Source organism: Lampris incognitus, chromosome 4 (assembly GCF_029633865.1).
Source record: "Lampris incognitus isolate fLamInc1 chromosome 4, fLamInc1.hap2, whole genome shotgun sequence".
NCBI classification, from domain to species: domain Eukaryota; kingdom Metazoa; phylum Chordata; class Actinopteri; order Lampriformes; family Lampridae; genus Lampris; species Lampris incognitus.
In genome coordinates, this window is record NC_079214.1 from 47,148,060 (window position 1) to 47,172,127 (window position 24,068).

General features: G+C 44.3%; 1 protein-coding gene across 3 annotated transcripts in view; it reads left to right on the top strand.

The window, feature by feature from the left end:
• The first annotated feature begins 5,651 nt into the window (after positions 1–5,651).
• pacsin3 (protein kinase C and casein kinase substrate in neurons 3) overlaps positions 5,652–24,068 on the top strand; it is a 37,974-nt gene continuing 19,557 nt past the window's right edge. For 2 of the 3 annotated variants that reach the window (XM_056278341.1, XM_056278343.1), the window contains exons 1-6: positions 7,956–8,030; positions 17,906–18,006; positions 18,768–18,924; positions 19,509–19,744; positions 20,330–20,485; positions 22,167–22,342. In XM_056278341.1, the coding sequence (XP_056134316.1) occupies positions 17,953–18,006; positions 18,768–18,924; positions 19,509–19,744; positions 20,330–20,485; positions 22,167–22,342 (779 nt within the window). In that variant the 5' untranslated portion in view covers positions 7,956–8,030; positions 17,906–17,952. Of the gene's footprint in view, positions 5,763–7,955; positions 8,031–17,905; positions 18,007–18,767; positions 18,925–19,508; positions 19,745–20,329; positions 20,486–22,166; positions 22,343–24,068 lie in introns of those variants that run through there. The other variant, XM_056278342.1, reaches the window with a different exon arrangement.

Here is a 24,068-nt window from a genome sequence, read left to right on the forward strand (position 1 = left end):
CAGTCGACTTATCATTCTGTCTGCAGGTTGTACAATTCTTAATCAATGTCTCTATCTGGGAGTCCATTTTGGGCCACCAATACAGTTCTCTGAGGCGTTGCTTAGTGCGCACAATGCCTTGGTGGGTTTCATGAGCGATATTAATCAGTCTTTTCTGCAATGACTCAGGCACCAGCAACCGATGAGTACCTCTGACAATACAGTCATCAATGACTGCAAGCTCATGGCGGATCAGGAAGAATGGCTGTAAGTCAGGCTCAGTTGCTTTCTTTCGTGAGGGCCAGCCCTTCCGTATCTGTGCACGGAGCTTTGTGAGCACTGGGCAGTCACAGCACTCAGACTGGAAGTCATCCACAGACACAGCACTCAGATCAGCGAGAATGGTTGCAACGGATTCCACATTCTCTGCACATGCAGTGTCTATCTTGGGAAGTGGGAGTCTAGATAGACAGTCAGCAACATAGTTCAAAGATCCAGTTCTGTATTCAACATCATAGTCAAACTTCATCAGGCGAGCAGACCATCTGGCTATCCGAAGACCAGCGCAGTTATTGCCTTTGGTAGTCAGGAGTGTTTTAAGTGCTTGATGATCGGTGCGTAACAGGAATTTCCTTCCCCAGAGGCATGTACGCCATTTCTCAGCAGACCAGATGCAGGGCAGCGCTTCCTTCTCGATGATGGAATATTTTCTCTCAGCGTTCGACAGACTGCGAGATGCAAAAGCAACAGTCTGTTCTTCGTCAGTACTGTCCAGCTGAGTCAAGACGGCACCTAGCCCATAGTCTGAAGCGTCTGTAGAGACTATGGTAGGCTTGTTGGGGTCGAACAGCACTAGAGCAGGGCTATTCACGATCATCCTCTTGACTCGGTCAAATGCTGCTTGAGCTGCATCATTCCACTGGAATGAACCGTCCTTTCGCAGCATAGCTCTCATAGGTTCAACAACAGTTGCGTAGTTGGGCACAATCTTGCAGTACCATGCACTCAGACCAAGAAATGAGCACAGGGTTGCAGGATCAGTAGGGGGCGAGGCATTCAGGATAGCAGTGACATGAGAGTCATCTGGCTGCAGACCTTCTGTACTGATCTTTTGGCCAAGAAAGCTCAGAGTGGTTTGACAGAGCTGACATTTGTCAACATTGAGTTTCAGTCCCGCTTCACTGATTTTGTGCAGCACAGCACGGAGATTGGCCTCATGTTCAGCTTCTGAGGATCCGTAGATGATTACATCATCGAGGCAACATTGCACCCCTTTGAGGCCACTGAGGATCATTGTCATCATCTTCTGAAATGTAGCAGGGGCAGAACTCAGTCCATATGGAACTCTGCAGTACTGGTACAGGCCTTCATGTGTAATGAAAGCGGTGAGCCCTCTGCTCTCTTCATGCAGCTTCAGTTGATGGTATGCAGATTTGAGATCCAGCGTAGAGAACATGACAGATCCACGCAGCTCAGACAGTATGTCCTCAATCAGTGGTAATGGATGGCTGTCAACGACTGCTGCTTTGTTAGGTTCCCTCAAATCGATGCATATGCGTATGCCACCTGTCTTCTTCTTGGTGACTACAATTGGGGATATCCATTCAGACGCATCAACTTTCTCCATTATCCCATTTTCCTCCAGATTGAGTTCATTGGAAACGGCATCACGGACTGAAAGTGGTAAGCGTCGAAGCTTTTGTTGTACCGGCTTCACTTCTGGTCGTACCTTCACTTTGGGTACAAAGTGAAAGTACATCCAAACGCAGCTGGAGTCTCACTTTTCTGTTTGCTGGTAGAGGGCAGAGCCTCGGTTTGGCGGAGTGTCGCACAGACATTGGCAGTCTCAGGTATTAACTGTCCTCCTTTGATCTGTAGCTGGAGAGCAGTCACCAGGTCCATACCTAGCATAGGTGTCCCCGTTTTCACTATGTAAAAGTCTGTGGAGGCACTCTTGTCATTGTACGTAATGTCAGCTTTAAGACATCCTAGCACATTTAACTTCTCTCTGGAATATGTAACAAGCTGCATTCTAGGTTCACTTAGCTTACTTGAACCAAAATATTCACTGTAAACATTCTCAGGCAGTATAGAAACACCAGACCCTGTATCAACAAGTAACTCAACAGTGCATGCCTGTGCAGTAGTAGGTACAGTAATAGTAGCAGTATACATTAGCTTAGCAGCTGTTTCAGTAGTAGAACTATCAGTTAAGACAGTAATATCAGGCACAGTCACTTCATTAACAGACTTTTGGGAGGATTTGCACACTCTAGAAAAATGTCCCATCTTACCACATGTTTTACATTTGCAGTCCTTCGCAGGGCAGGATTTATTGTTGGCTAGGTGGTCAGCTGAACCACAACGATAGCATGTGTGGGTTGCATCCGTTTTCTGAACGGTCTTGTACTTTGGCTTGCGCGCCTTCTTTTGCACTTGAATGGCGGCGACGTGCTTTGTGTCACCATCAGCAATGACTTTTGCATCAGCTATAGCAGTTTCAGTACGCCTAGCTACTTCCAAAGCTCTATCAAGTGTCAGGTCCTCCTCCATTAACAGTCTCTCACGCAGCATTTCACTTTCCATATTGCCAAACTTACATTTCTTCACGAGCTCGCGCAGCGCTGCCACATAGTGATCAGTTGACTCACCCACAGCTTGAGCTCGTTGCCTAAAGCGGTACCTCTCGGTGACAACGTTCAGTTTCGGGGTGAAATACGTCTCCAAAGCCTGCACAGATCCATCGTAGGTATCAGCCGTGATCGGCAAGGTGCTGTAGATTCTTTGTCCCTCTGTTCATAAGCAGTGAACAAGCAAGGCTCTCTTTCTCTCAGCAGGAAAGTCACTTCCCCCGATAGCAAGCAGGTAATTGTCGAACAACTTTTTCCACCCAGCAGATGCGGTTTTCGGTTCATCTGGGCACTCCAGGAACACGGCAGGAGGTTGCAAGGAGAGCAAAGCCATTTCTTCGTCACTACTACTCTCGTCGCCACTTTGTTGTGTGGTTGGTTCAGTATCAGACATCAACACACGAAGCAGAGGAACAGGGGAGCATGTACTTTACTTAGCAGTTTTTCATCAACACGTTTTCTTCTCTACTCCTTCTATACATGCGTAACTCACAGTACCTGGAACATATAAACCACAGTAGTGCCACCTAGCGGTCTCTAACGTAAATAGCATTAACAGAACACTGCATCACTATGTATGTATATGGACACAACACCACACTTCCTGCCTCACCCTGTACAGTGAACTGTCCGTCAATGTAAACCTTTTATCTTAACTGCAATAATCATATAAAATATCTTATTTTTTTAGAACTTACACATATTGAACGCCATAGATAAATGCTAAATATAAAAGCGGTCGATACATGTGGCCCGTTGGCTAAAAGAAGTGAGTGAGCCAGCAAGCTAGCTAGGGATGTGTGCTTGACTGGCGGCGGCGGTAGCTGAGCTGTCTGTGGAAGGGTAAGACTGTAAACAATCTTGTGTTAGTAACTGTAGCTTGCAAGGACAGACTATGTTGTTAGGAGTTACGCTGAAGCGCCAGGACTTCGCCATTTGGGTGGTCTTAACAGTTTTGGGTACTACTAGTATTTTAGCGGCAGTGTGCAGGCTAACGGCAAACTGGCTAAAGGCAAACTAACGATTGTGATTGAACGTGCGAACGGCAGTGAGGGAGCGGCGGTGTGGCTGCTACAGATATAGTGAGGTGCGCTGCTCGGCTCAGAGCTGGGTGAGCAGTAGAAACTGTGAATGTAGCTGTACATTTTGCGATAGAAATAAATTATGCGAGCAAAACGAGAGTTCCTTGGTACGTTTTGCTGATTGTAGTGACACGAATGAGCTGCAGTTTACTCCAAGGAGCAGTAAAGGTGTCCGAGCTTTTCAACCACCTATGGAGGATGAAGCAGGGCACTGTTTGAATTTTCAATCATTTATATTAAGAAATTACCAATTTGTATGGGAACTGACAAAAAGGGTAACGCTTAAAAATTTGTTATTATGGCGCCAAAAGGCGCGGTGAAACATTTTCAAGTGCACCTAAATTATGTGCAAGTGCACATAAATGAAAAAATTAGGAGCACTAGTGCAACCAGTGTAGTAAGTTAGTCTGCAGCCCTGCTTTGGCGCATAGTTAGTGGTTTCGAATATATAAAATACGTGTCTTTTATCTTGATACATTTTCTGGTACCAGTATTTTGTATTTTATTTTGGTACTTTTATTTGAGGGGTATTTTGTAACAAGAATACATTTTGATCTGTCTTTTCCCATCTCTGATAAAGGACTTTATGAACAACCAGCCCTTTGCTCAAATCGTTCTGTGTCCTGAGGGTGGCGCTACAAAATTAATGTTGATTTGGGTAGCTTTGCAAACGGTACAATTTAAAATTTCGTACTTGCGCTAAAGCTTTGGTTTTCGAAATTAACCTCGAATTTACTAAATTGAGATGCTGTGTGTGAACTGCGGACATGACCCCCCCCCCAAAAAAAACAAATAGTTACACTTGCGAGTTTCACACATTGATTAAAACTCGCAGTAATCTCCAAAATTGCGGCGTGTGATTTATTTCTGTCTTTTTCATTTCTCTCTGCGTGACTGAGATGAATCGGTGGGGCTGAACTGGGAACTGGATGAGCGGGTGCCTGGACGGTTTGTGCCGGACAGTGAAGGGTTAAAGTCTAATAGGATGAATGGATATTTTGGAGCAGCATCTGATTACAGAGAGAGAGAGAGAGAGAGAGAGAGAGAGAGAGAGAGAGAGAGAGAGAGAGAGAGCTCTCGAACGACGCGAACAGACTTTCAAGGGGTGCAGACTTACCTGCTCTACGGTCAAAGAAAAAAAGAAAAGAAAGAGTCTGATGCATGTTTTTTCCAATTTAAAGACTCTCGTCGTGTTTATGGCGGACAGAGAGAGGATCGCGGATCACATGTCGGCGAATTGCTATGAGAGACTTGTCGGATCCGGATCTTTTCGGGGGGGATGGACCCGCGGCCCACGGCTGACTTCGAAGTAATCTCGCGCAGCGGAACGTTTCACCTCGGATAGAAATAGAGGAAGTACCAGTGTTGAAATTCACCAAAACGACAGTTAAATGCTTAACTAAACACCTTTTTTTGCGTGAGGAAATTAAAAGGATAATCGCAATACAAGTGGGATTTTGGGAGTTTATCACCCCCCCCCCCAGCTGCTCGGGGTGAAGTGACCGGAGTCGCAACAGGTAAAATGTGGGTTTTTTAACAGTCACAAATGAGCTGCATATTTATCTCATACTCCGTTGGAGGCGTTGAACTGAACAGCTAGACATATATATTCATCCCAGTCCATCGTGTCGGTGTAGCCTAATAATTTGTAATAGTCTGTCGGTCGCACGTTGTAGCTGTGCCCATTCGTTTGTGGATAGCCTGAAGGAAAAGGGAGTATTATCAGCCGGAATCTTTTGACAACACTCACCGGTTTCCAGTTGGGATGTGCTCAGAGGCTGTTATAACTGCCAGGGCGTTGACACAGACAAGATTCGGTACCATGAGTCCCCCCCCCAACTATCCCCAAACTCCAACCATTGTGATGTGAATGAAATTTCAAAGGGACATGACACATGTCAACTTCTAGTGTGACATACAAGTTTGTTGGCACCCCTAGTCGTTAGTCCACTCTGGTGTTGCTGGTTTTAGACATAGATTTTGTTAAAACTTGTGTTTTACAGCTACAATAACAATATGCACAAATTTTATGGAAATACGTTCCGGAATCTGAGCCTGTGGCGCTGATTCGGTGAGGTCTCTCCTGTAACGATGAAAAGATCTCAAATTGTTGTGCAGAAAGGCTGGCATTACCCAGACTTTACACTTAGAAGTTGTATAGCATAGCTAAACTCAGTCTTTTGGGAATCAACATTTTATATATTTGGTTGTGTAGAACCGCAAAAAAAAAAAATAGTGATTTTCTGATGTCTTAATTTACCAGCAAAATTGGACACATCATGATGTTTTTCCAGACACAAAACTATCCATCAGTGGTTTTTGCAGGATAGTATGGAGAGATGGCTGTCTTATTTACTTTGGGCCATTCTGAGTAAATATTTTTATGAAAAGGGAACGTCCGACTCCCTGTTGATATGAACCACAACATATGTTGTCTTTTTTAGTACAGCTCCTCGATGTTCCCCAAGTACCGTGTTCATATTAATAGTGGGAAATGTTTAAAAAAGGGTTAGAGTTAATATTTGGCAGTACTCGACATGTAACACATCGGGCCCACATCGGGCCCAACCAGAGTTTCCCTCGCAGGCTGCACTTCTCTGTGGAGCTCAGGGAGCTGGCATTGGACCCATGCTGGCCCACTGATGTGGTTTAGAAATAAGAGCCTCTAGCTGGCTGTAAGCACAGCTGTTCTTTGGAACAAGGCTGAGTTGTCCCTCTCTTTACTCCATCTCTCCTTGCATGTTCCTCTTTCTCTCTGTGATTCTGTGATTTGATTTTTGCTTCTTTCCTTCCCAGTCTATACTCAGATATACAATGATCAGCTAGACAAAACCTAGACTGCTATTGTTAGCAGACATCACAGTTTGAGAGAATACCATATGAAATTAACTTTTTCCCCAAGTGCCAACTGGTTGCCAGCTCGATGCCAACTGGAGCATTCAGGGTACACTGCTGCAGCGCAGATCAATACACTAACCATTGCAATCCCTCTCTCTCGATCTGTTCAATATATTGTCCCCGTTCAGGGGCACCATTTTATTGTCCACCAGTGCTCAAGTGAAATCATAGTTGGGTGGCACGGTGGCCCAGTGGTTAGCGCTGTGGCCTCACAGCAAAAAGGTCCTGGGTTTGAACCCCAGGGTTGTCCAACTTTGGGGGTCATCCCAGGTCGTCCTCTGTGTGGAGTTTGCATGTTCTCCCCGTGTCTGCAGTGGCTTTTCTCCGGGTGCTCCAGTTTCCCCCACCATAAAAAGAAACATGCATGTTTGAGTTTATACTCCTGACTGTGCCCCTGACCAAGGCAATGGGAAAAGAACAGGAGTTGGTCTCCAGGTGCAGCATGAAGGTGGCAGTCCACTGCTCCTAGCTACACAGATCACAGCTAGGATGGGTTAATTTGCAGTAACTCAATTTTCCCAAGGGGATTAATAAAGAAAACTCAATAATTAATAATTTAATAGTTGTATTTTTGGAAAAGAGGTCTGTGCATGTGTGAGGGGTGGGGGGTAGGGTGTGTGTGTGGGGGGCATAGAGCATAATGGTGGTTCTCCTTTGGTTAATGAAAAAATTGGAATTGGTGCAAATCTGTTGCAGTAACAAAAAAAATAATCGTAATTTTTAACATAAAGGGAAGATCGGTAGAATGTTATAATTGTTACGTGATGACTAATTTGTAAATCTTTATATTGGAATCAGGATTCAGAGAACATTCACTGGACCAGGCGGTAACATATTTGTAAAAGCTCATATTGACTTGATGTGTTGACGTCTGTATGACTCAGACACAGTCCCTCTTCCACCCCAGGTAAATTTAGAAGTGTGAGGTGTCTCTTTTGACCTCACACAGGGGTCCCAATAGCCCTATGAAAAGCTGTTTCATGTGTGGCATTTCACTGTAAAACCCAGAATGTGCCACCTTCCAGCCGTCAGGCCTTATAACAGGGCAGTTAGTCCAGAGCCGCTTGGTCTTCTGAGCAGGCCTGATCCTGAGCAGCAGGCAGATATACAAGGAATGGAACCACATGCTGGTGGCTGTAACGCTTTCTAACAAACCTCTCTCTCGCTCTCTCTCTCTCTCTCTCTCTCTCTCTCTCTCTCTCTCTCTCTCTCTCTCTCTCTCTCTCTCTCTCTCTCTCTCTCTCTCTCTCTCTCTCTCTCTCTCTCTCTCTCTCTCTCTTTCTGGCCATTTTTTCTCCTCCATCGGTCCCTCTGCTTGTCCCTCCATTGCTGAGGGACTTTCCAGTCTCTGTCTCAACGTTTGCCGTTCTCTTAGACCTTGGTAAACACTACCTGCCTTCCATTTGGACATCTGTCCATCTCTGTGTTCATCTTTCAGAAGGTAAGTCTCTCTCTCTCTCTCTCTGGGCTCTACTGTTCATACTGTCTACTCTGGGTCTGTGCTATGCGTCTGGCCATATAGTGCTCATGTCACATAGACTATGCCTAATAACAGGAATTTTATGTCTTGAGCACAAAATATAACGTTAGATATATTTTTTTTGTAACAGCCACATAGCCATCTATGTCTGTGTGCTAGCCACCAGCCTGTTCCTGTCGAAATAGTACTTTAACTCTCAGTGGTATTTGTGGGTTTGCGGTTGTTGGGAATATTTGTGTGGGAGTAGCCTTGATGTAGCTGGCTGTGAAAATAGATCGGTCCTACTATCACTGTCCTTCTAATCTTTAACCCCTGTGTGTGTGTGTGTGTGTGTGTGTGTGTGTGTGTGTGTGTGTGTGTGTGTGTTTGTGTTTGTGTGTGTGCTTTTCTATCCTTGTGAGGACATAATGTACTGTTAAAGATATTAGAATTGGAAACCACCTACCTTCCATTGCGGTGCCTTTTTTTAGGTCCCTGCAAGGAAAAGGGTTATTTCTGGGCTAGGGGTTAGGTCTAGGGATAGAATTAGCATTAGAGTTAGAGTTAGGCTTCGGTCTACTATTAAAGTCACACTAAAACTAGGCTCAGGATTAGGTTCAAATTTGGGTTTTTTTTTTCTCATCATCTTAGGTTTGAATTTTGGGGTTATGGTTAGGGGTAGTGTTAATTGCACGAAATTAACATTGGCGAATATTCGCCTCCTATTCACTTCCATTTTATTCGATTGAATGGGCAAATAAAAAAATTTCCTTCCTGTGGCGAAAAAAATTTGCGTCTTTGCTTCACGAGGAGTTCAACTTTGGTTAACTTTGACCGGTGAATCTACAGCCTCAACCAATGGCAACGAAGTGTGTGTGGTTGAGCCCACTTGGCTGTAGTTTTCTCAGTGAGTCAGGATGGAGGAGACTTTGATTGTTGCTTGTCTAACCATCTGGTATTGTATGACATTGCCCATGAAAACTACAAACTGCCCCACAAGAGATGCTGCCTGGCCGGCAGTGAGTTGGAAAACAGGCATTGAAAATTTATTCAATTCATATTTCGCGGTATACATATATATAACTTGTACACCAATATTCTTCCTCTATATTTGTCCATGAAACTATAATAACATGTACAAGTAAGACAATTAAGTAAAACATTTAATTATCCTTCTCTGGACTTCAGTGTCCATTTTCCCATTGCAAAACCAACAACCACTCATGTGTGACCGACAACCACAACCAATAAAATGGACCTACAAACCAACAAACTGATTTCCATGTGCGCCACATCTTGTGCTGCCCACATTCAGCACAACAAGATACGAATCCCCCACCCTCTTTTCTCCCCAATTGTATCCAGCCAATTACCCTGCTCTTCCGAGCTGTCCCGGTTGCTGCTGCACCCACCCCCATGCCGATCCTGGGAGGGCTGCAGACTACCACATGTCTCCTCCAATACACGTGGAGTTGCCAGCCTCTTCTTTTCACCTGACAGTGAGGAGTTTCACCAGGGAGACATAGCATATGGGAGGATCATGCTATTCCCCCCAGTTCCCCCTCCCCCCCGAACAGGCGCCCCAACCGACCAGAGGAGGTGCTAGTGCAGTGACCGGGACACACACCCAAATCTGGCTTCCCACCCGCAGACACGGCCAATTGTCTGTTGGGATGCCCGATCAAGCCAGAGGTAACACGGGGATCGCAGGATCGAATCCCCGTGTTGATAGGCAATGGAATAGACCATCACGCTACCCGGATGCCCCAAGATACAAATTTTGCCTAGCAGGTGATGGTCATTCACCTGCATTCACGCATGTGTGACTGTAGCATTAGTGTTAAGGTAAGGGTTAGGGTTAATTTTAGTGTTTGGGGTTAGGAAAGTTGGATTTTCACTCATAACATAAATTTGTGTGTGTGTGTGTTTGTTTGCGCAAGTACTTTCCCAGTGGCTTTGATGACAATGGTAACAGAGCAGCATTCAGAATCAAGTCCTGTTGGCTTTTAAAAGACACCCACACATAGCCAACTTTTGAAGGGTGTGTATAGTGCCATGGGAACAAGGATAATAAATCTGAGGCGTGTGCTTTTCCCCACACAAAGGTATGGAGGGTTTTGTCTCAAAGCATGACATGACCATTGAATATAAAACTTTTGTTAGTGGAAATTCATTAGAATTCCAAGAACGCTCCACTTCAGTGGTAACCTGTAATTTGCTCAACTTCCGTTTCAGCGTTCGTTTTAATAGTACAGGCTCACTTTTTGAAGCCATAATTTTTTGAAATGGTGGGTCCTTCTCATTTTATAATGAGATTGACATGGTTACACAATACTAAGAAATGAAATGACACATATAACAGTGTTGTTTTACAACCAGTTCTCAAGCACCATTGCTTGGCTAGCCATTAACTGATTATCAGCTGCTTGTTGCCATAGTGGTTCAATAATTTCAAAAAGGAGGTTGATTTGATATGACCCTAGAGAAAAACTGAGAAGTCGTTATGGCCACTATTGCCTAAGTAGTAGGTCTAAATTGGCATTCCTGTGAATAAAGGTTTTAATGACTCTTGGTGTGTAGCAACATGGTAAATAATGTAGCAGAGGCTTATGTTGGTGGAGACTTCCACTAGCCAGCTGAAGGCATGGTGCAGGCTTAGTTTTAGAGAAACTGTCGGCATACATTAATCAGATTAATGACCGTGAGTTTCCAGCGGAGCTTACAAGGCCTGGACCTGCCTGTTTGCCTGTCTCCTCCCTCCTCCTCCCCACCCCTCACCCGCCTGCCCTGACCCACTTCTGCATAAATCCACAGCCAGATTCTCTCTCTGTCTTCATCTTTGTTTCACTCATCCTCCTTCTCTCACGTATGTCTAGATTGAGTTTAAATGGTACTGTTAAATGCATTTGGCAGCTGATTGATTGATCGATTGAAATTGTCGTTGTGTGTGTGTGTGTGTGTTTTCAGACTGTTAATGAGCACATGCAGAATGTACACAGTTCCCTTTTTCATTGTGGGTCTAAGATAGTAAGATGAGATCCATGTGCTTCAAAGTTGTGTGTGTCTGCTTGAATGTGTCTCTGACAGTGTTTCCATGTTTGACATACTACTTTCTGAATGTTCTGCTCTGTTCTCATCCCACAGTCACACACACATACACACACGCACACTCCCCACCACCCTATTGTGGGTTGTTAACGGGAAAACCTGTTCCAAGATATGTGCCTGTTCCTTTTCTTTCCCATGGAGAAAAAAATAATCGGGATCACCTCCTTCCTGTCATCCCTCGCTTTTTCCTCTCATCCTCTGCCCCTTCCTCAGTGCTGCTGCTGTGTTTGGTTAGTCGAGCTTGACAATTCTCTGTCCACCAGAGGGTTGTGTCCCTAAGGCTGCACCCAGAAACATCTCCCACCACCACCACCACCACCCCTTTGTCCTGGCCCGCGAGCCAGCTAGTATTTCTGCATTTAACCGGTTCGTAGGCTGTTTAACCGGTGGTTGTTTTCAGATTGCTGAGGTACTAGATGGGCTGTACAGAGCAGGGTCCTAGTGGTCTGGTGGCCAGTTAGCAATTAGATTTTATTTGAAACATAAAATTCCATGTATCAGGACTTTGTCTTGATGCTTTACTCATTGTGACATTCATTGTGGCACAAATTTTATAAAACACACTACAAAAGGTTAAAACCAATGCAAATAAAGAAATAGAGCAAAGTAAGTAAAATAGAAAAGTAATGTAATGCTGCTGTCCCTTGTCTTCTTGTGTGAAGTCAAGACTTCTGTCCCCTGGTTGGTGTGACACCACCTCTTTATCCCTTCTGCAGTCGCTCTCCATCATTCCCACTAGACACGTCAGGTTGCTGTCTCCCCACACAGGTCTTGAAAATGTGGATTAATGTAGAAAACGTTTGACAAATCAAAGGTAATGAAGTATTGGAGATACCGAGACAAAGGTAGAAAAAGAGGGAGCAAATATAATTAACAAGTTAACAAAACTATAGTGCTATGAATTGTTTGATTCCTCAGTAGTCTTCTCTGACTGTTTCAAGGTGTACAACAAAAACTTATGATTCTGTATCTCAAATCATAGGTCTGGAAAAGCAAGTATAATATTTGTTGGATTGATGGCTGCTTCATCTGTTAATTTAAAACATGCATTTTATTTGTTTTAAGACTAAAATCAAGCTAAAATTCTGATTTGTTTTCAGAATCAGCAGGTCAGTTTTACTTTGTGTTATTCTCTTTGACATTTCAAAAGTAGACTTAATTTCCATTATCCCATGGTGTAGATATTTATTTCACTTTCTTTTATGATTATTTTAGTCAGAAGAACCCTTTTTTAAGAAATAAGGACCCGGTAGCTTCCTAACTTCAGATCCCCACGCTTCATCCTACATCCCATTGGCACCCCCTCAGTCCAGGGGTCACATCCCACAGTCCCCCTAGATTCCCCCCACAGCTGCTGGTTTCCTCCTCTTCTGGCCGGTCCCTGTGGTCTGGGGTGGTCTGTGGTCCTGGAAGTTCCAAACTGAGGGAACTAAACCCAAGTATCAGGTCACTGACAGAGGGAATGTAAACATCTTCTGAGGAGACACACACACACACACACACACACACACACACACAGGCACACATAAACACAAAAGGTATACTCATACAGAGACACACAACAAACGGGGCCATGGGAGGGTGGGAAGGTCTTGTTAATCTCGGTGGGCGTTGATTGGTAACCCACACACACACTCCACGCATGTCAAGTTTTTCCATTAAACGAAGGCCAGCTGTCTGTTGTATGAACTGGTTCTCTTTAAAGGCTCATTTTAAAAGCAAAGTGAGTGTGTGCTGAATGGGTAGTTGGCATGCGGGAGGGCAGAAAGTAGAGGGTAGGAGAGTGATAGGGGTCAGGAAGAGAGGGGTAGAAGTGTTGCTAAGAACAAGTCTAGTTGACAGTGAAGATGGAAAGGTATTGCTTGCAGGCAGCTTTTGTGTGTATGTGTTTGTGTTTGCATACATTGTTAATGTGCTAATATGGCTTTTTAACCTGGGTACCATTCAGCCTCTTTGTCTGAGTTAATCTTACTGGCACCTCAACTGTAAGTCATTGCATTCAATATGTTGTATCTGACCACATTCAGAGTTGATTAAATGTAATTGATACACGTGGTATTGAAATCCAACGTATAGTGATGATTTATGACATGCATCCTGGAATTTGCACAAAAGGGCTTTGACCTGGTGGGCTGCTCACTGCCTGTCTCTCTCTGTCTCTTAGGTCAAAGCATCTCACGTATTAAGTAGTTCTGAATAATGTGTTATGGTCTGTTTCTGTGTGTGCAGAATGTGTGTGTCTGTGTGTGTCTGTCCTGTAGCCAGGCCTGGTGTTTGGTAGTACACGTTCAGCATCTGGTACAATGTGTGTGAGGACAGTGACCTAGTCAGGGACCAAATGAGCTCTGCTGTACTGTCTGCCTGTCAATCAACTGGACAACATACATCCTAATCCCTCTTCTGCTGGCCACTAATACCCTTTTCCCACTGGCCAAAAAACCCGCAAAAAACCCGCTAATGTCCGCCTTTGGTCAATGTAAAAAGGTGGATGTTAGCGGAATTTTTGGCCAGTGGGAAAAGGGTTAATGTCACATGCATACTCTCACACAAACGGACACACACACACACACACACAATCCTGGGAGCTTTCACGATAATCCAAACATTGAATAACTGAAGGTTTGTAGAGCTGTGTGCCTGATAATTAGGTACATTGACTCTTTTTAAGAAAGATAGCTGTGCGCCGTTACAGTGTGCATTACAAGTGGAAATTGACAGATATGTTGGAAAGTCACACTATCAAAAGTTACTGTGCCTTGGCCTTCCATTATTAAAAGCTGTATTTGTGTTTAGGTGAAGAGAGAGTTTTGTAGTACGTATAGTTTGGCTCCTCTGCCTATGGCAGGTCTAGCACAAATAAACAACATCTATATGCTTTTACTAGGTTGAGAACGAGTAAAGGCACTAGCAGATATTAATTCGGCTTGTTCCCAATTAGACATACACACATGCCCACACCCACATGCACCCTGCTGCCCCTTAGGATTTAAGAGGAATAATTAGCACGTCCTGGTGAAGTGCACTTCTCACACTCATGTAGTAGCATGCTGGTGGCAGATGCCCTCTGCCGCTAGCATACTTTCCACTCACCTCTGACTTTTTCTTCAACACACATACATAGATACATACATACATACATGCATACATACGTAAAAGAAGAAATACAGGGAAATACTATGGTTTTGCTCTCAGCTGAAGATTCGGCTGCTTTAGGTGCAGTCTTGTCGCTTAGTCAGAGGCTAATGCTAAACCTCACTTTAGTTCTGACTCACTCCTATGGACACGACACACACACACATCACACACAGGCTTACACAAGGCCAGTGTTATCCAATAGTACATGTCAGTGCATGCTTGCTGCTCTCCCATTGGTGTGTCTATCATGACAATAATAGTGTTTTAGTCTGTGTTGGTTACACAAGCTTTGTTACTACTCACTCCCACAGGCCTTTAATGGGCTCACCAAGGCTACTGTTGTAGACTGCATCTAATTTAACACCAACCTGCTCTTAAGCTGCTATTTGGGCTTGTATTTACTGCCTTACTAAACCTCTTGATGTTTAATTTGGAGGCGTCACAGTTTGAACATCATGGTTATATGTAGCACGAGGGAGCTTCTAATGGTTATGCATTGGCAGCAACGCTCAGCTAGCTAAATCATGTTTTTTGTCCCCCAGTTTTTATTATCTCAACAAGTCCTAAATCATGTCAGCCCAGAGGTACTCTTATTGTATGCCAATCAGACATATCCCCTATTTCTGACTGGTACATCCAACGTGTCTGATTGGATACGTCTGGTTAGATATTGTCCCCAATAGGCTACTTGGGCTTGAAAGCTGAAAAAGTGCTTGTTTATAATGATTCCTGAGGAGTTTTACAGTGACTTTCAGCTTTCCATTGCATATTCTGGTTTTTTTTTGGGGGGGGGGGGGGTTGGAATGAGTCTGGTGCTTGGGGTCACTTCACATACAGGGCCGAGTTCCAGTTGAGAATAGCCTTTGTTCAATGTATTTCAACAATTCAAGTCAACAATCCAAGGCCTTGACACGCACGCACGCACGCACGCACGCATGCACACACACACACAAACCTTGATGAGCCACTTGCTCTTCCTCCCAGGTTGTTGTGTCTGGCACAGGAAGTTATTTGGCCTTGGCACCGAGGTTTGTCCAATGAGAGGGCAGCAAGGAGGAAGTTACTGTATAGAGTATAGAGAAGTGAGGTCATTGTGAACTGTGCACAAGGTTCATCAGCAGATCCTGTAGAATACTGCAGTTTTAAGATGTCTCCCCTCCGCCTCCTTTAAATGGTACCGAAGGACTATTCCGGGACGACTTATGGCCATACTTGCCAAGTCTATGGCATACCTAACTATCTTTTTTTTTCTCTCTAGCTTTGTTGTATTGACACCATGTCAAGATAAAGTGTCACCATAAGGTACTAAGCCATGTTTAATCAAGAGCCATAGACATGCAAAGACTAGGACAAGGTTCCCAACATGGTCATGTGCCATACTAAAGGGTGACACTAATGGTATTATTATGTATCCGGCTGGTGATGTGTGAGGTCATTCTAAAGTTTTTTTTTTTAGTTTTTTTTTTTAACCATATTCAGGGTCATTATAAACTTCATTTTACACTATTGGGTCAATTCCTTTGGAAGCAACCTCCAGAGATGCTTTTAAAATGCCGGTTTGTTGATACCCCTTCAGATTTCATATAACTGAAAGTGAATGTGTGACAGATTAATGAACACATTGGCTCTGGTAAAATGATTGCTTGTCATAGTCACAATGTAAACCTGTTAAGTGAAATTCAATTAGACTAAACCAAAACAAACCACACAAAGACCCAAATAGTCGAGCTCCTGGTTAGTTGTATTCCCAGGCAAGGTTTATAGGCTTGTCGGTGCATTGAAGTGGTGAGTTTTTGAACTAAGCCTATAAGTTGGCTCCTTTACGGCCTTGTTTGTTGTTGTTGATGTGGCTGAAATATGTACATGCATGTGAACAAAATGGCCTATCATCATCTGTTCAGCCTAGGTGTGTGGGTGACACTTGTCTCTATCTTCTCTCTGCCTCTCACAGCACCCTCCCTCATCACTGTTTCTTTTTCTTTATCTTCTTTGCTACCCTGTCTTTCCACCTTCTCCTTGTACATATACTGTACATGTCTCTCTCTACGGGATTGTCTTGCACAAGGCAGTGTAGGTGTGATGATGTGGCAGTAGTTTCTAGACATTGCAGCTTGGCAAGCAGCATATTGCAGCAACATTTGGCTTGTCACTGTAAACGTATCAAATTACTTGAATAGTGGGGCGCCCGGGTGGCATTAGGGTCTATTCCATTGCTTACCAACACAGGGATCGTTCGAATCAGTGTTACCTAGTTAGAATCCCCATGTTACCTCCAGCTTGGTTGGGCGTCCCAACAAACACAATTGGCCGTGTCTACGGGTGGGAAGCTGAATGTGGGTATGTGTCCTGGTCGCTGCACTAGCTCCTCCTCTGGTCGGTCGGGGCGCCTGTTCAGGGGGGAGGGAGAACTGGTGGGAATGGCGTGATCCTCCCACACGCTATGTCCCCGTGGTGAAACTCTTCACTGTCAGGTGAAAAGAAGAGGCTGGGGACTCCACATGTATCAGAGGAGGCATGTGGTAGTTTGCAGCCCTCCCCAGATCGGCAGAGGGGGTGGAGCAGCGACCGGGACGGCTCAGAAGAGTGGGATAGTTGGCTGGATACAATTGGGGAGAAAAGGGGAGAAAATCCCCCCCCCCCCCAAAAAATCAATTTATTAGAATAGTATAATGATATTGCGCAGTAATTTGTTTTATTAACAAAGCTTTAAATGACTTATCTGCCTCACTAACCAGTGAGGTCCAAGGTTTCGTGAATGCTATAACTAAGAGTGTGAAATTTGGAAACGAATTCATATAAAAATGAATCAAATTTAGTATTCAGAGCAGTTAAATGGCGCTGACAGTTTTCAGCACATTTTAATAGTGTATAATTTTCATCAACGATGTACTCTGTCCCAATATTTGTCTAATTCTGGCTGATGAATGAAAACCATTGTGTGTTTGTACAGGGCCTGATGACACAGATTCCTGCTTTAGCAATAGAGCGGATGTATGTGACAGTGCGTCACTGTTGTGTCTGACACAAACGCTTCAGTTGTGTCTGAAGAAAAGCTGGCATGTGAAAGGGAGAATGTGGCCTTGCGGGCAGCGTTTGCTGAGGGTTCATTACCAGGAGTCCTGCCCTGTACTAGCTGACGTGGAACTGATGTGGGCTAGAGTTTGAATGAGGCTTGTACAAGGGCATACAGTGGACCAGTAAGAAAGCAAGTCTCTACCACTTGAGACTTGGGGTCCAAACAAACCATGCTTCGAAGGTCACAAACTGGAACCTGGCGATAGCAAGAAGGGTCCCTTCCTTTCCTCCTCTGAAGTTTCTTTGAAGAAACAGCAAAATAACACGAGCCCTTTCCCCTACAGTGCACAAAGATTGAGACTGGTCTCTGGCCCTTCTGTTGAAAAGGTCAAGGCCTTTGTATTCGCCCACATGTATCTGGACAGAATACGACAAAGTATTACATTTCAATCTAATTCATTCTATTGTGTGCAGTAAAATGGTTGTTGGATGTTTCATAAAACTTCTTTGTAGTCTTTTGTTCATTAGTGTGTGTGTGTGTGTGTGTGTGTGTGTGTGCATGTCTGTGTCTGTCCCTCTAACTATCTCCATCTTTCCAGCCGCCCCTCCAGCCGCCACCATTCTGTGCTGCAAGGCAGACCCCAAGATGTCCTCCAATGGAGACCTCAGTGATCTGGGGAGCTGTGACAGCTTCTGGGAGGTACCAAACATACATACACATGCACGCACACACACACAAAGGTAGAGGTATACTCTAATACAGGCACACACACACACACACATGCGCGTGCACACACACACACACACACCTCATCATGCAAGCCTTATAAAGCTGGCATTCTAACCTGAGAATGTGACATTATGCTTATTGTATCCTGTCCACTGTATCGTAGGGGCATAATTTCTAAGAACTGTCCAGCTTGAATAACTATGAATAAAAATACACTGAAAAGACGTTGTGAGATGTAGTTTCACAATAATCAACAATTAATAAAAGACAATAATCGGTTAACTTAAGTAGAAGAACAACCACAGCAGTGGGAGCTGGACAGCTGGATGTGGTTGTTTGATAAAACAGTTTAGATCGTTAGATTTATAATGAGTCCCTGCTGACTGACTCATTGGCTTCTTTCCGACCATAAGCCAACCTCTCTTGTTCTCTCTTGTCTTTCAGCAAACCCATTTCCCTTATTCTATTTCTCTCCTTAGTCGATCTCACCCTTCCCACTATCTGCTCCCTCTTCTTTCATCTCTTTCACCCTTTTCTCCGCTTTCTCACAAATTCACTCATTTCACACACCAGCTCTTTCTCCCACACGAGCACACGCTGCTGAGAACCCGGCCCCCCTTTAAATCACTCCAGTAATTTAACATGTCCCACAGGCCAACGTCGGCCTGGTTCCTGTGTCCCTCTCTCATTCTGTGTGTGTGTGTGTGTGTGTGTGTCTGCCTGCATCACAGCCGGGGAATTACAAGCGGACTGTGAAGCGGATTGATGATGGCCACAGGCTATGTAGTGACCTGGTCAGCTGCTTCCAGGAGCGGGCCAAGATCGAAAGGAGCTACGCCCTGCAGCTCAGCGACTGGGCTAAGAAATGGAGAGGGGCTGTCGAGAAAGGTGAAGGGAATTCAACACTTATTTGGCTGAAATCTCAGCAGATCAACACAACTTCCCCATATTAAAAAAAGTTTTCACCATGAGTAATGTATGCCACGTCACAAATAAAGACAAAGTAACCGTCAAAAGACGAGAATACTGTAATGGAGAAAAAAAATTGGTAGCATCTCAACAATGTCCACCCAATGAGTGAAAACTACTGTTGTAAAACTGTATTATCCAGTTGAATAATGGTCTGGATTTGTACTTGGTATTGACAGAACAGTAAAGACTTGTTTTCGGAATGCATAACAGAAGTGGAAAAACAATTAATCCTTGACATTTAAACACTAATACACACACACACACACACACACACACACACACACACACCAATGCGGACACACAAACACATACACATGCATAAATACATACAGCACAGACAAACCAATACAGATGTGCAGACAGATGCAAACACACACAGATGCAGACACGTACACACAGGCACACATACACAAGCTTATAAGGAAAAACTCCAAATATTAGGTTTGTGGAAACAACAAGGTTTTGTCGATACTCCCTCTCCTTCCTCCCCCCACCCTCAGGCCCTCAGTATGGGACTCTGGAGAAGGCATGGCATGCCTTCATGCAGGCAGCAGAGCGTTTGAGCGAGCTCCACATGGATCTGCGAGAGCACCTGGCGGGGGAGGACAGCGAAAAGGTGCGCAGCTGGCAGAAGGAAGGCTTTCACAAACAGATGATGGGAGGCTTCAGGGAGACCAAGGACGCTGACGATGGCTTCCGCAAAGCCCAGAAGCCATGGGTCCGCAAACTGAAGGAGGTGAGGGACTTGTCCAATGGCTTCTCCAGTGCCGGTGGATGGAAAGTTGAGATTTTGCAGAAGCACACCATAGTATAGCCACATCTTCCTCTGTCAGCCTTACCACTGCTGGCTGTGTAGCCAAAGATTTTTTTTTAATGTGAATTGAAAGTTGCGAATAAGAAAATGTATAGTTTAAGGGGCTTAACCAATCCAAAAATTAGAAAACAATGGAATCCATTTTAAAGACAGCTCAGTCATGGATTGAGTATATATTTGGGGAGATGTCCTTATTCAAGCTAAATTAAGATCGGTTTAAATTAAAGAGCCATCAACCCTGTTTGCAGTCGACAAATGTTTGAAATCGTGGCTGGTTTAATGGCTAACCATGGTCACAAGGATGTCACACATTCATTTGTGGATGCGAGTCATTTCAGATCTGGGGTCTGTTGTCACTGAAATATGGGTCACTTTCAAACATGAATGTGAACAGCAAGACAAAAAAAACAAAACAAAAAAATCAGATTCGGTTGAGATTCAAAGAAACTAAGCATTGCTGTCTGCCAGATAAGCAAAGACCCCAAACAAATAAGATTGTGTGTGTAGGTGGAGTCCAGTAAGAAGAGTTATCACCAGGCTAGGAAGGAGGAGCGTACGGCGATCACCAGGGAGACACATGCCAAGGCCGACCCCTCCAAGTCCCAGGAGGAAGTCCGCAAGTACACCGCCCGGGTGGAGCGCTGCAGCCAGGAGGCCGAGAAGGTACACAAAGGCACATATACTCACGCACCAGTGTTAATGTCCTTGTCAAAAGAAATGTTTGTCCATGACTTACTTCCCTGCCTGTTTTGGAGGAAAACGAGGCAATGGCAAAATTAAAACTAAAATTTTGTAGAGGAAAATATATGAGGAAAAAAATGTCTTTACATTTTATCATTTTGTCTGGTTGTTCACAACCATTAATCTGTTATTATTGCCACCATGTCTGTCTGACCCCCCTTTTTTTCTGAGAACCCATTAGAAGCACAGGTGTACTTGAATTTAGTTATAAGCACATTTTACATTTTCACCATGAGGAAAAAAAATGTTGATGTTTTAGTCATGCATATGCATACACATGGAGCAGAGTACTCCGCTCATCCATAAGTATAATAATAATAATAATAATAATAATACATTTTATTTGTGGGCGCCTTTCAGAGCACTCAAGGACACCTTACAGAACACAGTTAAAAAAAACAAAAACAAGCAGCACTGTATCAGACGGCATAAAATCAAAACAAAGCAGGGTTGACAATAAAAAGTTAATATAACAGATAAGTATAAAATCATCCTCTGCACAAAACTCAATGAAGCGTGGATCAGACTGAATATGCCAGTTTGAAAAGGCGCGTTTTGAGATGGGATTTGAAGGTTGATAGAGAGTCAATGTTGTGAATTTCTTGTGGGAGAGGGTTCCATAGGCGGGGGGCATAACGACTGAAGGCTCTAGTCCCCATGGTAGTCAAGCGGGACAATGGTGCAGTGAGTTGGAGAGCAGAAGAGGATCTGAGAGTGCGGGGGGGGGGGGGGGCGTGTGGATATGAAGGAGTTCAGAAAGATATGAAGAAGCTCATTTATTAAGGACCTTAATGGTGAGGAGCAGGATCTTGAAGTCAACATGGTATTTAACAGAACCAATGGAGTTGCTGAAGAACAGGAGTGATATGATCTCAGATAATGTACACTCAAGTAGTGATGACTGCACACACAGTCAGCATCCATGTGTGCGTGTGCACACAGACACACACAGGGTGACTTACTCCAGTGTGGGTGTGTCATGGAGTCCAGCAGTACATACCTTTGTGTGTGTGTGTGTGTGTGTGTGTGTGTGTGTGTGTGTGTGTGTGTGTGTGTGTGTGCTGTCAGTGAGACATGACCAGGCTTGCCAGCTGGTAGGCGTGTTAGCATCTTCACTGTACAGTAGCTTTATAACTGAACCCAGCTACCACTGAATAATGCTCTGGACTTCATCGAGAGCAGTGATTCCGTACAACAACAAAAAAGAAGGTTCTTCTTCCATGTTTTTTTTCTTGACAAATTCAGAACAAGGTATAGTCAGCACATGGGCTCATTATCTAGGATGCAAATTAGTCTAGAACTAATTTGGTCTAAAGAATTTCTATGTACGTGACCTTGTTTTTGCACATGTAGTCCGTAGTATCTTGTTTTATCTTTACTTCCAACCTATTGTGAGTGCATTTTTTTTATTTTTTGTGTTTATGTGGTTGCGTGTATGTGTGTGTGTGGTTGTGTACGTGTTTGCATTCCTCTGTATGGGTGTTTGTAACTGTGTTTATGTACATGTGTGGGTTTGTGTGTGCATGCAAAAGTATTTGTGTTGACATGCCATGTGTGTTCATATTTGTGAATGTATGCACAAACGTATATGTCTGATTGTCAGGCCAAGGACCGCTATGACAAGGCCCTAGAGGAGTTGAATCGTTGTAACCCGCGGTACATGGAGGACATGGAGCAGGTGTTTGATCTTACCCAGGAGGCTGAGCGCAAGAGGCTGTGCTTCTTTAAAGAGGTTCTTCTGGACATCCACACACACCTGGACCTTTCCTGCAAAGATGGGTAGGTAGGACAGATACAGAACATGTCTGTTTTGAGCTGACTGCTCCTATGTCTTGCCTGATGGGAATTACAGAGGGTGAGCCTCTGTAGGAAGGAGAGTCCAACAGCCTCTCCTTCAAGTAGAGTTAAGAGGGTAACCTTGTCACCAGACTCCAAGGCCCAGGCATTTGGTGTAATCACCTTGGTCTCTTTTCCAAGTAAGGTTACTTCCAAAGATTTGAGAGTATTTGCAGCATTTTTCATCAGCTTAATAGCTGATGATGTCTCACCTGAGGCCAGTTTGGATGTATGATTATAAGGAGCAGAAGGCTCTGGGAACAAGGTCAGATCCACTGAGGCACACAAATTCCTCCACCCTGACAGAGTTGTGGCCTCAAGGAAAAGAGCAAGTTGAGTTGGTTTCACCCGTCTGGTGGATAGGCCCTCTTGGCAACATCCTTTTGGAAGTATACCAACATTGCTATCTAGGAGGAGCCCCTTGGATCAGATCCAGGACATGCTGGAGATATTACATCTCTGCTGGGGGAAGTTGCTGAGGAAAAGCAAATTTAGATTGTTTTGCTCGCTCTGTTGTCATAGCAACCCCGGCTGGTAAAGTGGAGTTTTAGATGGGTGGAAGGAGTTATCCGCTGCCATGATGCAAAACACCTCCCCCACCCTAAGATATTTGTGTTACCACGCCTCAGTTTAACTCTTACATCAGCAGATTAACCCGACATCACCAATTAACCCAACAAATCAAGTTTGTCTAGCTCTTAAAGACAGTAATGGGCTCAGAAGCCTTCACATTTACCACTGAAAAACAGGTAGATACGGTAAACAACAATGTATTACACCCCTTATTGTTGTTCCCTCAATTCAGATTAAAAAAAAACCTCAACACCAAAAAAAACAAAACCCACCTTTTTCATGAAATAATAGTGGAAAACTCAGTGGGAGTATTGGAGAGGGGATCCTTCTTCTGTGATGAAATGGCGTGTAATAGGTCCTGAGTGTGCTGAGTATACAATGCTGTACAGATTTATAAATGAAATGCATTATGAAAAGCTATCAATGAATATACTTGTTGATAATGCAGATAAGGGAGTGGATGCTGGGACAGCACTGCATGCAAAAACAAATAAAGATTCATTCATTCATTCATTCATTCATTATCTTAACCGCTTATCCTGCTCTCAGGGTCGCGGGGATGCTGGAGCCTATTCCAGCAGTCATTGGGCGGCAGGCGGGGATACACCCTGGACAGGCCGCCAGGCCATCACAGGGCCCACACACACACACACACACACACACACACACACACACACACACACACACACACACACACACCACACACCAATTCATTCCTAGGGACAATTTAGTACGGCCAATCCACCTGACTTACATGTCTTTGGACTGTGGGAGGAAATCGGAGCCCCTGGAGGAAACCCACGCAGACACAGGGAGGACATGCAAACTCCACATGGAGGATGACCCGGGATGACCCACCAAGGTTGGACTACCCCGGTGCTCAAACTCCAGGACCTTCTTGCTGTGAGGTGACTGCGCTAACCACTGCGCCACCGTGCCGCCCAGCAAGTAAAGAATCCTCAATTATTGCCACAGAACAGCACTGTCCCATTTGGCATTACTGCCCAGGTGTCACAGAGCCCTGAAGAAACAAGAATAGCGCTCTTGTGCCTGAAGGAAGCAGACCCAGACACATCACTCACACAGCCAGAAGGTA